The 16,678-nt window shown below is 27.5% G+C and overlaps 4 protein-coding genes across 4 annotated transcripts in view; all 4 read right to left on the reverse strand.

The window, feature by feature from the left end:
* Window positions 1-139, reverse strand: part of LOC102580020 (28 kDa ribonucleoprotein, chloroplastic) — a 3,560-nt gene extending 3,421 nt beyond the window's left edge. The window contains exon 1 of the mRNA XM_006340899.2: window positions 24-139. Coding sequence (XP_006340961.2) covers window positions 24-36 — 13 coding nt within the window. The 5' untranslated portion in view covers window positions 37-139. The remainder of the gene's footprint in view (window positions 1-23) is intronic.
* A 1,461-nt stretch (window positions 140-1,600) lies between these two features.
* On the reverse strand, window positions 1,601-2,939 carry LOC102582918 (pathogenesis-related protein STH-2-like). The gene is made up of 2 exons (XM_006340828.2): window positions 2,670-2,939; window positions 1,601-1,983 (listed from the first exon to the last, which is right to left on the reverse strand). Exons 1-2 carry the CDS (start codon window positions 2,836-2,838, stop codon window positions 1,682-1,684), a joined length of 471 nt encoding a protein of 156 aa, XP_006340890.1. The 5' UTR covers window positions 2,839-2,939; the 3' UTR covers window positions 1,601-1,681.
* Window positions 2,940-7,057: 4,118 nt separating this feature from the next.
* On the reverse strand, window positions 7,058-8,464 carry LOC102582578 (pathogenesis-related protein STH-2-like). Its single transcript, XM_006340827.2, has 2 exons — window positions 8,208-8,464; window positions 7,058-7,629 (listed from the first exon to the last, which is right to left on the reverse strand). The coding sequence occupies exons 1-2, from the start codon at window positions 8,389-8,391 to the stop codon at window positions 7,331-7,333; spliced, it is 483 nt and encodes a 160-aa protein (XP_006340889.1). The 5' UTR covers window positions 8,392-8,464; the 3' UTR covers window positions 7,058-7,330.
* Window positions 8,465-13,241: 4,777 nt separating this feature from the next.
* Window positions 13,242-14,765, reverse strand: LOC102583253 (pathogenesis-related protein STH-2-like). Its single transcript, XM_006340829.2, has 2 exons — window positions 14,509-14,765; window positions 13,242-13,828 (listed from the first exon to the last, which is right to left on the reverse strand). Exons 1-2 carry the CDS (start codon window positions 14,690-14,692, stop codon window positions 13,530-13,532), a joined length of 483 nt encoding a protein of 160 aa, XP_006340891.1. The 5' UTR covers window positions 14,693-14,765; the 3' UTR covers window positions 13,242-13,529.
* Between the last annotated feature and the right edge of the window lie 1,913 nt (window positions 14,766-16,678).

Below are 16,678 nucleotides of genomic sequence, written 5' to 3' on the forward strand. Positions count from 1 at the left end.
CGAGAGGGCTGCTGCGGGGGCGGCGGCGGCCGCCATGATTTCGCTGGAATTTCAATTTTGATCGGAGATTTTATTTTAGATGGAGAAGTATTATTAGTGAAGAGATGAGAAAAAATGGAGGGATATTATTAATGAGTATTTAATTTTTTTTTGAGTGGTGAGGTGGAGAGATGAAATCCAAAGAGATAGGAGAAAATATAGATGAAGTGGATATTGTATATAATTGATAAGGTTTTTGGATTATTACTTTTTTTTTTCTTGTTTTAATTGAATTGAAACTCTTTTTTTTATTGGCTATGTTGGTAATCTTTTTGTAATGTTGGTGTTTTCTTAGCCACACAACATGTTGCAAACTTTCTAGAAAGTGAAATGAGAAACAAAAGTAAAACATATGTAATCACGTAGAAATAGGGAGACTGTTTTTGAAAAATCTTTGAGTTTAGTATAGTAGATTAAAGTAGTTATGAGAAGGAAATACGATAGTGAAGGGAATAAAAGATTGTATCGAATATTCAGAAAAAAGGAATAGTAATAACAAGGAAATAATGTGATAATCGAAATATGATAGACAATAGATGGTAACATATTTCAAAACAAAAAAACTACATTTCTAAGAAATGTTTGTCATCGATTGACATCTATTCTCCTATCTATAACTAATCAGTGAGTTCGTTTTAGTATAAAGTGAGTAATAGTTTAACTATGAAGCTCGTAAGATGGTGATGATTTAGATGATAAATGAAGGATGTAATATATAGATTGTTCTTTTAACTTGACATCAGTTGACATCTATGTCTTCCAACCGCACAAATAGACAATTAAACTTGTATAAAGTTGAACAATTAGATATGCACGTCCTATATGATGTAATACATTAAGATGCGAATTGCCAAAAAACCCTGAACACAAAATTATCAAATTGTATGAGAAAATGGCCTTGTTGAATAAGTTCAAAAAAGTGTTTGATGAAATGCCTGAGAGAAACAAAGTCATATGTAATGCAATGATTAGAAGGTATTTTCAAAATGGGAATATTGAGAAAGTTGTGTTTTGTATAATGAAATGCCTTCTACTGATTTGTTTTCTTATAACACCATGACTTCAGGCAGAAACGAAGTCAGAATTTTAATTTTATGGATTTTAAATATTTAAAATAACTATGTTAAGTGCTGATAACTGGATTCTAGATTTGAATTGAGTTAAGAATCCATGTTTGGGACAGTATGAAAAAAAGAACTTCCTATATTATACTATTCAATTCTCGACAACGAGCTGATTTGATAGTTTAGATAATGGTATTCTTGATATTGATCCAATTTAAGATAACCAAAAGATAATATTCATTCATTTAATTTACAGGCGAAAGATTTATTATCTTCATGAGATTAAATCCCGATCGAGTTCAAAAGTTTAAGAAATTAAGCCTTGTGCATCATATCATATATATTGAACACCACATTTTATGTTTGGTACAAACTTTTCATAAGTAAAGCTTGTCTATCTTATTCAAAGTTCTTTCCATGACATATATAGCAATTGGAAAGAACACACACAAAAAAAAAAAAAAAAAAAAAAAAAAAAAAAAAAAAAAAAAAAAAAAAAAAAAAAAAAAAAAACTAAAACTCAAACCCCTTGGTGCAACTCTTCAACTCAGGTACGTGCATGTCTGATTCTTTTTTCATCACTTAGCGTAGACAGAAGGATTAGTGAGGAGGTAATCTTCGACAGCCTTGAAAAGTTCCATGGCTTGTTTCTTGCCTTCATTGTGTTCTTCTTCCTTTAAAACATAGTCACCTTTTGTGTGGTACTCAGTTTTTGTCTTGCAAACACAACCTCCATTTCCAGCAGCTTCAAATTTGATATCATAGGTAATTGATTCCAATTTGTCTCCAAGAACATCACCTTCTATAAGTGAATATTTTGTTACCAAATTCTTGTCATCAATTGCATGAATCTTGTGCTTCAAGTACTTTATTGGACCACCTGATATTAACAAAAATAATATAAGTTTCGTATATTATCGATGTAACTAATTTTTTAAGTTAAGTGAGTCAGGATATCTATAGATATGTTAAATGAACGAGTTGAAATCTATTGTATTCTATTAAAAACACATCTAAAGTATTCTAATTTTTTGAGTTTTATATCTTCTTTTTTTAGTGAGTTTTATATCTAAACTATCAAATGTGTGAGTTTCTATCACCAAATATTTATCAAAATATACTTAAACTATCCGTTGTTCAATTTTTTTATCTGAACAATAATGATATTTCAGGTAGAAAAAATAGTTCAAATGTGTTTCGAGAAATATTTGATGATAGTCCATGTATGGAACTCACATGCATATCAAAACACACTTGAACTATCAATTTTTCACTTTTCTTATTTGATCAATAGTGATATTTCATGTAGAGAAAATGAACGACTGATAGTTCAAATGTGTTTCGAGAAATTTGATGATAGTCTAAGATAGGAAACTCATACACATGATAGTTCAAATATGAAACTCAAAAACTTGATATACTTTAAATGTATTTTTAACTCGTCACTCCAATATAATATAATTAATCGTATACACTAACGATATACAAAAGATATTTATACAATCAGATCGTTCATTTAAACTAGCTAGGTAGTAAAAATGATAAATGTAAAACTAATTATATTACCTTCAACAAAGTTCATCTTCTTGATACTTCCATCTCCCTCAGTCTCAACATTCTTAACATTTGGCATCAATTTAGGGATAAGATTGTCAGCATCAACAACCAAAGCTTTGAACAACCTAGTAGGGGACACTGTGCTTGTGGCTTCATGTGTATAGGTAGTGACACCCATAGTGTTAATTTTCTTTCAACTTTTTTTTAGTAATTAAAAAGAGAATATATATAAGAAGTGAAATTAATATGCTAGCTAGTTTTGAGTTGTGGGATGTAATGTTTAAGTTTTAGATGGTATTTATTTTTATAGGGTATAAAATAGAGTGAGAGTTAAGAGTTTGAAGTCATCACCAACCTTAGCTTTAATGTTAATTTCAATATTCAAAGTAGGCCATTCTTGACCTCTATATTATTTTTTCTAGATGGTGATGGTTATCGCGTCGTAAGTAGTGAAATTAGAATTTAAATTTTATGCTTTAAATTCATTATATTTCGAAGTTATGAGTTTATACTATCTATTATTTGTTGCACATAATTTTTATGAATTTATTGTATTTCACGTTAAAAATATTAGATTCAAATGAATCTGTTACATTCATCTCTATCACCGCTCTTAATCGAAGTTTTTGAATTATGAATTCTAAAGATGAAAACAACTTTATTCTTAATCAGATATATCTTAAATTTGATTCCTAAATGAAGATGATTCTAAAAAAAAATATTTTTCTCTTTTAACAAACTTTACACTATACAAATTTTCAAATTAATCGAGATTGAAAATAATATCGAACATCAGATGAAAAATGAAAATATATATTCCGGTTGCGTCACTTAGTTCAAATTAATTTGTTGGTTGTGGCGTTGGATAACTTCATGACAAAATGGTCTAACAATGAGGCCCGATGACACATTAAAGTATACTCCATATCAAAATTGTGTCATATATATCCAAATGCTTTGTGTTTTTTCTTAGTATTTAGAGTAATAGATAATGATATTAATTAAAATCAAGATAAATTATACAAATAAAATAATTTTAAATAATATTTGTTGAATTTGGTTTTAAATTAAACTTTGATGGTATGACTTTATTACAAAAAAATTGGGTATTATAATTATAATAAAAAATGATTATTGGACATAAAAAATTTGTGAAAGTGAATAACTTTTTATATGATACAATTCAAAAGTTAAAGAATTTTGTGTTTTTTTATTTACATATTTTATAAATATAATATTGTATTTAGATTTTAATATAATCAAGACAATCTACCTTGCTCAAGCGTTACTAACAAACGGACTCAGCCTGAGCTATAAAAACTTTATTTTTAGATGGATTCAAAAAATAAAAAATAAAATTGTCCAACTTTATTAAATTACGAATTGATCTGGATCGATATAACAAGTCAACATAGTTGATCATTAAATATCTTTTAAAAAGTTTAATTTGAAAATATAAAGTAAAAAAAAGTTACCTAACTTATGATATTTTCACATAAAATAAGATGAATAATAATAAGTTATTGCTTGTTGCCTTTTGGTAATTGGGTGGGTAGGTGTGAAGGATAATATAAATTAATTAAGGATATGGTTTTAAACGACTTTCCGCATATAGTTTCTGCAAACTGTTTTCTTTATTTATGTTTAGAATAAAAAATAATTATGAATTTAAGTTATATATATAGTAAGTATAAGAAAATTTTATATTATCAATATATATTTATCTATTAATATAAGTTATATGTTTTATTTTTCAGATTATTTTTAAATATATTTAAATGATCTAATAATAATTTATTATCTTGAAATATTTTATTTTGCCTTTTTTTTCGAACTCTTATCGATGTTTTTGTCTAAAAGTGAAATCTTTTACAAGTGTAGAAATATTGACTATAAGTAAAGCCAATATTGCTAATGTGAAAGTAGGAATTATGTCATGTTTGGATGCAAATTATAATATATATCGTGCAACTCATCATATACATATTCTAATATTATTTAGGCGGAATGACTTGGGAGACCCCTGTACTTGACTTCTTTTGTCAGTTGGACCCTCCTACCATCACTTTGCCGATCAAACCCTTAAACTCATCAAAACACAATATTTTAAACTCCTCTGACCATTGACCGAGCTTATGTGACATTAATATTGGTGAGTTGGAAATATGCGTGATTACACGCGCTTAAAAACGAGTTAAAACAATATTTTACTTTTAAAAAAATCAATTTAACAAAATTTTAAAAAAAATCATCTTCTTCAACCCTCCTTCACCCACACCCACCCTTTCTTCTTCTTCACCAGCCCTCTCTCCTCTACCCCTCACCACAGCCCTCACCTTTCTTCTTTCTCCGGCCCATTCTTATTTCTCCACCCCCACATTCACTCTTCTCCGCCTCTTCTTCTTTTTTTTTTTTTTTATACAAATCATTGTGAAGGATGATTGTGACTATTGAAAATTTTAAAACTCCATTGATAAGTTTGAAAAAGCTTAAAAAATAATAAATGGGTCTTGTGAATTTGTAAAATTACTTAAATTTTTTGATTGGGGTTCATTGAGTTTGTGTTGGTGAACTTGTAGTTGAATTTACAAGTTAAATCAAGAAGAATTTGATCTGATGGGTATGAATCTAGTGCTCAATTTGTGACCAAATATGAAGAAGATGACTATTTGAAAAGTTAAAGAAATTAAAAAATTGATTTATTTGATTTTTTAAATTTTTTTAGCACTTAATTTCGCATGTGGCACTAAAAATGATGTGGAATTTCACGTGTAATCGCGTCCATTACACGAACTCTGACCAGAGGAGAAAAGGGTTTAAAATGTTGTTTTCTAATGAATTTAAGGGTCTAGTTGGCAAAGTGATGAGTATGAGGGTTCAACTGACAAAATGAGCCAAGTACAAGGGTCTTTCAGGTCATTCTGCCTATTATTTATACTATTTTAAAAATATTTATACTAATTAGTATGCTTGAGATGTTGCACATGTTTAATAAAAGACAATTATTGGGAGATCTCTATTCTTAATTAGAAATCTCAAATTTGAATTGCCTTTTTGGAAAAATAATTTTTTTGTAGAGAGCATCATCTCTAGAAAAAGACCTGACATTATATAAATTTAAATTTAATCAGATCCTAATACGAAGATCGAACATGAAAAAAATAAAATCGTTCATTCATTAGAGACTGAAAGTTTTTTGCCTTGCGTTTACCCAACAAGTATTGCTAATTGAACCATTATTGAACTACATAAAATATTTTATTTGAATAACTTTAATATTTCTTAGATTATGTTTAATTTATTATTATGAAAATTAATTAGTTTTGTCATTTGATTATTTTATATTATGTATTACTAATTTTTTTTCTCTTTTATCATAGTAAACAAAAAAAAAAGAAACTCTTATCAGATTGCTGTCTAGTCTATTCCATCTTTACTGACTCTTGTTGTGATTAGGACATCCAAAATATTTTCTCCAAATTTGAGACCTAATTTTAATGTGGAACTTTGACAACGTCAAAGTATGCAACGCCATTAATTTTGATATCTCAACAGAATATACCGAGTTCAAATTCTAAATTCACCTCTCTCCATCTTCTATAGGCTCGTTGAGATATCAGGAGAGAAATAACTACATACTCGGATCCATCATCCATGCTTATTAGTTATTATGATGATATCCTAAGAAGTAAGGAACTATACTATAGATGGTCGAAATTAGTTGTTTATCACTCCTTTTGATTCAATTTATGTGATATAGTTTGACTTGACACAAAATTTAAGAGAACATAAAAGACTTTTGAAACTTGTGATCTAAAATACGTTATAAATATTTGTTGAATATACAAATTTAGTGTTCCAAAATCTCAATAATAATGTTAGTTAGTAAAATACACCTCTAATTAAATATTTCGAGATATGTAAACGTCAACAAGGATCAAGTATTGTAAAACGGAGAAAATAGGATGAATACTCACACAAATATAGACATATACTTTTTTTGTTGAAAAACCCCTAAATTTGCCGTGAACTATTAGTTTTGTTCCCAAACTATTTTGACTGCCCGAAAAACACCTCTACTCAACTAACTGAACTTAGAGACGTTCATAATCTTGTCACATGAGTAAAATACACCCTTAAATTCTCGTTAAGTTTAGTGGTGTTTTTATTAAGAGTTTCAGATTCCTATACAATTTTGAGACCACTTGCTATGTCATGTGAAAGATCGGAATATATTTAAATTGAATTAATCAAATAAAAAAGTGGTTTTAAAATTGTCAATAATTTGAGAATGAAACTAATAATTCAATTCAAGTTTTGAAAATTGTTGACGTCTTAAAATTTTCACAAATTGTGCCTTGGGCTTCATATAATATAATTGAAAAGGATATATCAAGGCTTGGTACAAGCAAAAAGAAAGCAAAGCTTTCAATATTATTTATTGGAAGTTCTTTCCATGTCATACAATTGGAAAGAACAAAACACACAACAAAAAACTATAACAATGTAAAAACTCAAGCCCATGGAACTTTTGATCAAACTTTTTCGTCTCAGCTAAAAGTTTAAACTTTTTAGAAATAACACACGTATATATAATTATATTTAATTATATAATATCGCAACACGTCCTGATCATCTCTCACGTGTGGATCTGATTCATATTTCATCACTTAAGCGTAGACAGAAGGATTAGCAAGGAGGTACGCTTCGATGGCCTTGAATAGGTCAATGGCTTTCCCTTTGCCTACATTGTGTTCTTCTTCACTAACAACATAATCACCTTTTGTGTGATACGTAGTTGTTGTCTTGCAAACACAACCTCCATCTCCAGCAGCTTCAAATTTGACATCATAGGCAATTGATTCCAATTTGTCTCCAAGAACATCACCTTCAATAAGTGAATATTTTGTTTCTAAGTTCTTGTCATCAATCGCATGAATCTTGTGCTTCAAGTACTTAATTGGACCACCTGTCATTAAAAAATAAATAAATTAAGTTTCATATATATCATGAATGTTAGTAATAATTTTTTACACTATGAGGTTATTCAAACAACAGGGTCAAAATAGATTGAGTTAATAAATAAACGAGTTATTGATCAGTTCAAAAGTTACTTAAGCTAAAATAGACTATCATACGAGTCATATAACACAACATGTCCAATTATTACTAGTTTTAGTTGCTTTGTTTGTTTTTTTTATATAAATTTTTATAGTACCTTGTAAAACTATGTTATGTTTTTCTTTATTTTAACTGTGTAACATATCAAATAAAAAATTATTCTAACAAAAGAGTTCTCATGAGTTAATTTAGACCGTATATTAGTTTAATTTCTTACCGACTAAGCTAATAGACGAGTAGGTCAATAACTTTCCCAAACTCGGGTGGATTAGACATGTTAGGTTGATGAACTAACTATGTCACCTCTCTCTATAGGTATGTCTTTTAATAATATGAGATTTTGACAAATTTCAGGTTCATTATGAATATCGAACATCAAATCGAAAAAAATTATGATTTAACCAAGATCATAAATTTAAAACAAACCTTCAACAAAGTTCATTTGCTTGATGCTTCCAGCACCACCATCTCCCTCAACAACCTCAATGCTCTTAACATCATGTGACAACAATTTAGGTACAAGGCTGTCAAAATCAAGAACCAAACCTTTGAATAGCCTTGTTGGGGCAATTGTGGTTGTGGACTCATGAGTAAAAGTATTCACACCCATAATGTTTGATTAAATATTTGCCTTTTGAAAAAAAAATGAAAGAGAAAGGATAAGATGAATATAATGCTTTGAAGTGTGTGTGATATAATGAAAGTTTTAGATGGTATTTATAGGACAAAAATGGAGTGAGATTTGGTTGATTATTATTTTAGTTTTGTCCCTACCTTGAAAAGTCATATAAATATAAATCTTTGGACAAGTGGTTTACAATTACTCGTATTCAGTATAAGTAAAAACTGTTCAAATCTTTTGGATTTATCCTATTACTCATAATCCAAAAAGACGAATATATCAAACAAAAAAAATAAATTATTTTTTAATGATTATAAAATTTTAAATTAAGATGAATCGTTAAATCTTAATCTAAAAGGTGTATAAGTAGTTGGAAAAATTTGGTGAAATTTTAGAATTCTATGTCATGAGCAACCTTAGCTTTAGTATTAATTTCAACATTCAAAGCAGTGCAATGTTGACAATTGTGTCCATTTTTTATTTTATTTTTTCTACATGTTGTGTCACTATCTTTGATAATTAATTTTGTTAGTTGTGGCATTGTGAGAATTTTATGCCATTATGGTCGATAAAAATAAGGCTTGCTGACACGATATTAAGTTGATTGGACCGTAGGAACCTACCAACGTGGTAGTGCTTTTCCAGTGTCCTTCTTATTAGAATTCGATTAAATACAAATTCGTACAGAAAAGTCTTACATTAGGATAAAAGGTATTCTAACATAGGTGATTTTGTATTCTGAGTAACTCAAATCCATAACTGTTGATTAAAGATGAAGGAGTACTTACCAATCTACAACAACCCTTATTGATAGTTCTATTAAGTCTGAAAGTACAAAAGAACGTTCATTTCCTGATATTATTATCAATCAATACTAATTGCTTGAATTCAAAATTATCTAATTTCACGAGTTTGAGCTTTATAATATCATGATAGGTGTTTTTATTTATATAAATATATATATTTATATTCAATATTGTTTATAGTTATATCATAATAATTTATTTGATTAAACTTTAAATCGATCATGCTTGCTTTGGAAAAAACCATTTCGAGAAAAGTAATTTTCTACAAAGTTTAAATATAACCCAAATTTAATAATTAACTTTATATGCTAAAATTTAATACTTTCCGTCCAATTTTGGTTATCATGATTTTCTTTTCTAGAGTGAAATGATAAGAATTTTGACTAATATTTTATGATGTATTTTTTTCATTATATTGATATGTAAAAAATTGCAATTTATAGTACTTTTTGAATAGTTTTTGAATATCTAAATTTTTTGTTTAAAATATCAAATTAATGTTATCTAATTTAACTTTAAAAATTAGTTAAATTGATTTTTGAAAAACGCAGCACGACAAATAAAAGTGGATAGAGGGAGTATTATATTATGTATAAATAATATTATATTTGATATAGTTGGTTAGGAATAATTTTTATAATATGATGTATAGTTTTGCAATTTAAAAATTCGAACATCTTGATATATGTGTAAATTACGGGGAAATTTATATATTTAATATTATTTTATGAAAAATAGGGGACAAAATAAATAATAGAATAATACAATAATATATATACCTAGTTGCAGCAAGATTTAGAAAAACGTTGTATATTTCTATCTCATCAAATATAAAATAACATGAACATGCTATATTACCTTTATCTTATTCTAAATTTCTAATAACACTATATGCAATCAAACATGACCTTTAGTCATCGATATAAATTAGAATGAATTGAAATGGTTATAATTGCACCATCTTAATATTAAATCTCGAGATTTAAGCTATAGATTTTTTTAAAAAAAATTATTAAAATTAATGCCCTCAAAATAAGCCTGCAAATAGAAATTTGAATTAATCAAATTTCAATTCACGTAGAAAATATGACCTTTGTTAGTTCTTTTTAAATCGATAGTAGAAAGGTTGAGTGCATACAAAATCGCCACTTTCACATTACCAATTGGTTTTTACTTAGTCAAGATTTCATCAACTCCAAAGATTTTAGTATAAGACAATGTTTGGCTTAGTCAATAAGATGTAGACATTTAAAAGATTTTTCTGAGAGGGGACAAAGATATATAGTATATAGTACTATATACTATATAGTTTATATTATCTTTAGAAAAATCTTTTAAATGTCTACATCTTATTGACTAAGCCAAACATTGTCTTATACTAAAATCTTTGGAGTTGATGAAATCTTGACTAAGTAAAAACCAATTGGTAATGTGAAAGTGGCGATTTTGTATGCACTCAACCTTTCTACTATCGATTTAAAAAGAACTAACAAAGGTCATATTTTCTACGTGAATTGAAATTTGATTAATTCAAATTTCTATTTGCAGGCTTATTTTGAGGGCATTAATTTTAATAATTTTTTTTAAAAAAATCTATAGCTTAAATCTCGAGATTTAATATTAAGATGGTGCAATTATAACCATTTCAATTCATTCTAATTTATATCGATGACTAAAGGTCATGTTTGATTGCATATAGTGTTATTAGAAATTTAGAATAAGATAAAGGTAATATAGCATGTTCATGTTATTTTATATTTGATGAGATAGAAATATACAACGTTTTTCTAAATCTTGCTGCAACTAGGTATATATATTATTGTATTATTCTATTATTTATTTTGTCCCCTATTTTTCATAAAATAATATTAAATATATAAATTTCCCCGTAATTTACACATATATCAAGATGTTCGAATTTTTAAATTGCAAAACTATACATCATATTATAAAAATTATTCCTAACCAACTATATCAAATATAATATTATTTATACATAATATAATACTCCCTCTATCCACTTTTATTTGTCGTGCTGCGTTTTTCAAAAATCAATTTAACTAATTTTTAAAGTTAAATTAGATAACATTAATTTGATATTTTAAACAAAAAATTTAGATATTCAAAAACTATTCAAAAAGTACTATAAATTGCATTTTTTTGCATATCAATATAATGAAAAAAATACATTATAAAATGTTAGGCAAAGTTTTTATAGTTTGACTAAAAAAAAAACTATGACAATTAAAAATAGACGGGGTTAATATATGTATAACTCACCTCAAATGAACTATACATACCTCTATTAATTTTTATGCCTTGAAAATTGAGGTGGATCGAAATTCCACATCTCGACAAAAAAGTTTTTCTTTCAAATCAAAGTGGGAAATCAATTATTTTTAGTATTTCCTCACTTAATTGTGACTCTGATAATATAAGGAAAAATCATTTTGGCCAGAAAATTTAGCTAGAATTGGCCAGAATAATATTTTATCTTTTTAAATATTTTTATCCTTTTAACTTTTAAAAAATTAAAAAAAGATCAGTTTATTTTAAAATAAAAAAGATATCAGAAACTTTTTAAATTTTTGTTCTGACCAAATTTTCTGGCAATTTAACATTACCCATAATATAATACTGTTTGGCGAAACTTTTAAGAATCTAATTGTTTTGAAAAGTATTTTTTATTACAATTTTTTATGAAAGTTTTGAACTTTTGAGGAATGGTAGTTTCTACTTGATCGATCAATTTGAAAAGCAGTTCTTTATTAATTAAAACGGTAATTTATGTTTGGTCAAGATTTTAAAATGAGTTTAAGTTTTGTGCATCGTCGGTGTAAAAAAATTTCTACACCATCATTAGTTCCTTTTAATGAGATTTAACCATAGTAACTTATTTTAATAAAATAACCATAATTCATGAAAAAGGAAAATCAACAATTTACTTTAAAAAAAGAACATCAACAGGTAGTTGAATCATACTTGGATTCTAACCAAAATTATTTCCATAATTAATTATTCTTTTTTCAAAGTTAATTACAATTACTATGTTTATCGTAGGTTTTTCACTTTTTTCTATAGCTCTTGTAATTCTTCACAGCATCAAACTTTTTCACAACATCAAACATTGTCAACCGACAACCGATAAGAAATAATTTTTAAAGTGTCAAACAATTTTGAAACTTGACACGCTTCTTCTACTTAGTGATATATCGTCATGCAATTAGAAAAAATTTCACATTTTTCTCATTTAGAAACATAAAAAAGGCCCTTTTAAACATATCTTCACGAGCAAAAGAATTTCAATGCACTAAAAACAAGCGAACATAGTCTCCTGAAAGGTGAATATTGTATCTTAAAGTGTTTTCATATTGTCCCCAATACTTGAGCTCTGTTCTTTAGATTATTGGGAAGGAGTTTATTTATTGAACTTTCACTAATATTAAATATATTTTACAGTAAACGTGTTGACTATTTATATGATCAGATTTATAATTAATTGTAAGCTATCTAACATTTATAATTGTAATTTGCAAGATTAATGGAAAAGTTAAACGTAGATGAGCAAAATATAAGAGTTGAAGTTCCCTGAGAAGAAAGTGACGTACTTTGGAAGAAAATAATTTAGTTATGAAAATAATTTTGGTTAGAATCCAAGTCTGATTCAACTACCTTGTTGATGTTTTTTTTAGTAAATGTTATTTTATTAATACTATGGTTAAATCTCATTAAAAGTAACTGATGGTGTAAAAAATTTTGTACACTGACGATGCACAAAACTTAAACTCTTTTAAAATTACTCTTTCAATTTTTTTTCGTATCTATTTTTATTCACGTACGTGTTTCTTAGTGAATTATGTATAATAATGCATATAGTTTTTGTCACTATTTTTTACATGGTCCTTCTACATTGCTATTTGCTCCATCTAAGTATGCTTGTACGTGTAGTGCAAATAACAACAACAGAACTCACCAATCTATCAACGAGGGTTGTGGTGGAGTGATAACTGATAAATACTCATTCATCCTTAATCAGAAGTCTCGGGTTCGAGTCCCCCAGAGTAAAATATTCTTTATTGAAAGTTCTTTCCATGACATACACTTGGAAAACACACAACACACAACAAAAAACTATAACAATGTAACACTCATCAAGCCCTTGGAAGAATTGAAACAACTCCATATATCAATCATTCAACTTTTACGTCTCTCATCTAAGAGTTTAAACTTCTTAGAAATAACACACACATTTTAAATTATTTAATATCACAACACGTACGTGATCTCTCACGTGTAGACCTGATTCTTTTTCATCAATATTTAAGCGTAGACAGAAGGATTCGCGAGAAGGTATGCTTCTACAGCCTTGGAAATATTCATGATTCTCTCTTTGCCTACATTGTGTTCTTCTTCAGTAACAACATAATCACCCTTTGTGTGATACTCAGTTGTTGTCTTGTAAACACAACCTCCATTATCATAAGCTTCAAATTTGATATCATAGGTAATTGATTCCAATTTGTCTCCAAGAACATCACCTTCTATAAGTGAATATTTTGTTTCTAAGTTCTTGTCATCAATCACATGAATCTTGTGTTTCAAGTATTTAATTGGACCACCTGCCATCAACAAAAAATAATAATTAAGTTTCATATATTAATAATATCGGTGCTATCAGATCATTCGAAGAATAATATCTATAGACTATAGGTACATGTGTTAACTAAATGAGTTGGATTGAATTTGAGCAGGTCAAATTAGATTAAGTTAATATATAAATGATCGAATTATTGATCCGTCCAAAAATTGCTTGTACTAAACTGATCTATAATAAAAGTCACAACCAACCTATCGAATTATTATTAGTTTTAATTGCTTTATTTATTCATTTATAGTTTTTTAGTACCTTATATAAGTATTTTCTTTGAAAATATTCTGATAAGATTTTTCATGAGTCAATTTAGATTATATATTAATCCAATATTTGATGGGCTCATGAGCTAATAAATGAGTTGGTCAATAACTTGTCCGAACGTGAGTGAGTTGGGCGGGTTATATTTTTGTGGACTAAATTTGTTACCTCTATTGATAGATATGTCTTCTAATAGCATGCGATTTGAAATCTTGAAAGTAAGATATGTTATTGTTACAATATGTAAAGATGATATGGTAGTGTAAAAATTATTTTCAAAAACAAGCTTTTGCCCAAAGAAAATAAAAGTTCATCTAAGTAATCAGTATGTCGAGCTCCAATAAAAATAACAGACACCGAGTGAAGAAAAAAAAACATAAAACAAACCTTCAACAAAGTTCATTTGCTTGATGCTTCCAACACCACCATCTCCCTCAATAGTCTCATTGTTCTTAACATGTTGTGACAACAATTTAGGTACAAGGTTGTCAAAATCAAGAACCAAAGCTTTGAATAGTCTTGTAGGGGAAATTGTGGTCGTTGACTCACAAGTATAGGTATTCACACCCATGATGTTTTTTTGATTTATATTTGCTTTTGAACAAAAAGGAAATTAAAAGAGCTAAGGATAAGATGAATTAATGTTCTGAGGTGTGTGCTTTAATGAAAGTTTAAGATAGTATTTATAGGGATATTGTAGGGTGTGTTTGGAATGGAGGAAAACAATTTTTGAAAAAAATATAGAATAAAATTATTCAATTTTTTCATGTTTAGTTAACTTAAAAATTTTATTTTTTCCCACTATTTTCATCATGGGTTTATTCACTATTATATTTCCTTTTGAAACCTGCTTTGAATTGACTAACTTGAGTTGGTGGTGTACTAAAAACAATTTTCTACCTTCATAAGATAGAGGTAAGGTCTTTGCAGTACACTATCATTTTCAGATTACCACTTTTGATATTACACGAAGTATGTTGTTGCTGTAAATTTCTTAAGAATAAAAAAAAACTTTCCTAAAAAATAGGAAAAATAAATTCTATAACATTTCAAGTTCATTATCCCTCATCGCGTTTAACCCCGACACTTTGACCACCCCGGATCCCCACTCCCCACTTCAACCCACCCATCTCTATAATATTTTCTTACTTATTTATCAAACCATCAGAAACTACTTATTTTTTCAACAAAATATTATTTCACAGAAAATGTTTTTTTACTCCCCAAACACACCCTAAGAGTTCAGTCATTAGCTCTAATATTAATTTCTACATTCAAAGCAGTCCATTGTTGACATTCGTGTCAATTTTATTTTTTTATCTACATATAGTGTCATCATTCTCTTAATAATTAATTTGATTGGACGGTGGAAACCTAGTATATATATATATACTAGATAATGTGGCCCGTGCTATATAATATAAATGGTATGTTTTGGGGCTAATAACCGAGTTTTTGAAGTGATTGTTTGCGTGGATAAAGGAATAAGTTTTTTTATCACAAACATGTACTTTCTTTGACGCTATTTAAGGCATAATAAGACTACCCACATACAACATTTTTGAAATATTTTATGTTGTCAATTATCATGATTTATAGTATTTTTACGATAGATTCACTTCAAGAATCAGTGGAATTTTTTCAAAACATATTTTATATTGTCAATTATCACGATTTATAGTATTTTTACGCAATTTTTAAATATAAAAAAAAATAAATAAGACAAATAAATTAAAATAGACCCAATATATGTTATTTTTGTTGTCTCAATTTATGTGACACAAATGAAATTTGGAGAGTCATCCAAATTTTCATATATTTTTAAAAAATGTTTGAAGTTATTAATTATTGTGATTTATAATATTTTTATGTAACTTTGAAATAATGTACATTACTGGTCACTTTGTCCTAATTTATGTGATATGGATAAAATTACAAAATTAACCCTTTTAAAATGTCTTTAAGATATTTTAAGTTGTTAATTATTATTATTTATAATACTTTTTTGGTAACTTTAAAATGATATGTGTTATTTTTTCTGTCCCAATATATGTGAGCCTGATAGAATTCTGAGAGTAAACCTATTTTATTACATAGCTTTTAAATATTTTAAATTGGTAATTATTGTAATTTTAAATATTTTTTAAGTCATTTGTAAATGATATATGTTGCTTCCTTGATTGGAACTTTTCCATTTGTGAGATATATATATACATATCGTGCTATGCACGGGCCCAATAATATAAATGGTATGTTTTGGGGCTAATAACCGAGTTTTTGAAGCGATTGTTTGCATGGATAAAGGAATAAGTTTTTTTAATCACAAATCTGTATTTTCTTTACGCTATTTAAGGCATAATAAGACTACCCACATACAACATTTTTGAAATATTTTATGTTGTCAATTATCATGATTTATAATATTTTTACGCAATTTTTAAATATAAAAAAAATAAGACAAATAAATTAAAATGGACCCAATATATGTTATTTTTGTTGTCTCAATTTATGTGACACAAATGAAATTTGGAGAGTCATCCAAATTTTCAATTTTTTT

This window comes from Solanum tuberosum, unplaced genomic scaffold (genome assembly GCF_000226075.1).
Source record: "Solanum tuberosum cultivar DM 1-3 516 R44 unplaced genomic scaffold, SolTub_3.0 scf00020, whole genome shotgun sequence".
NCBI classification, from domain to species: Eukaryota; Viridiplantae; Streptophyta; class Magnoliopsida; order Solanales; family Solanaceae; genus Solanum; species Solanum tuberosum.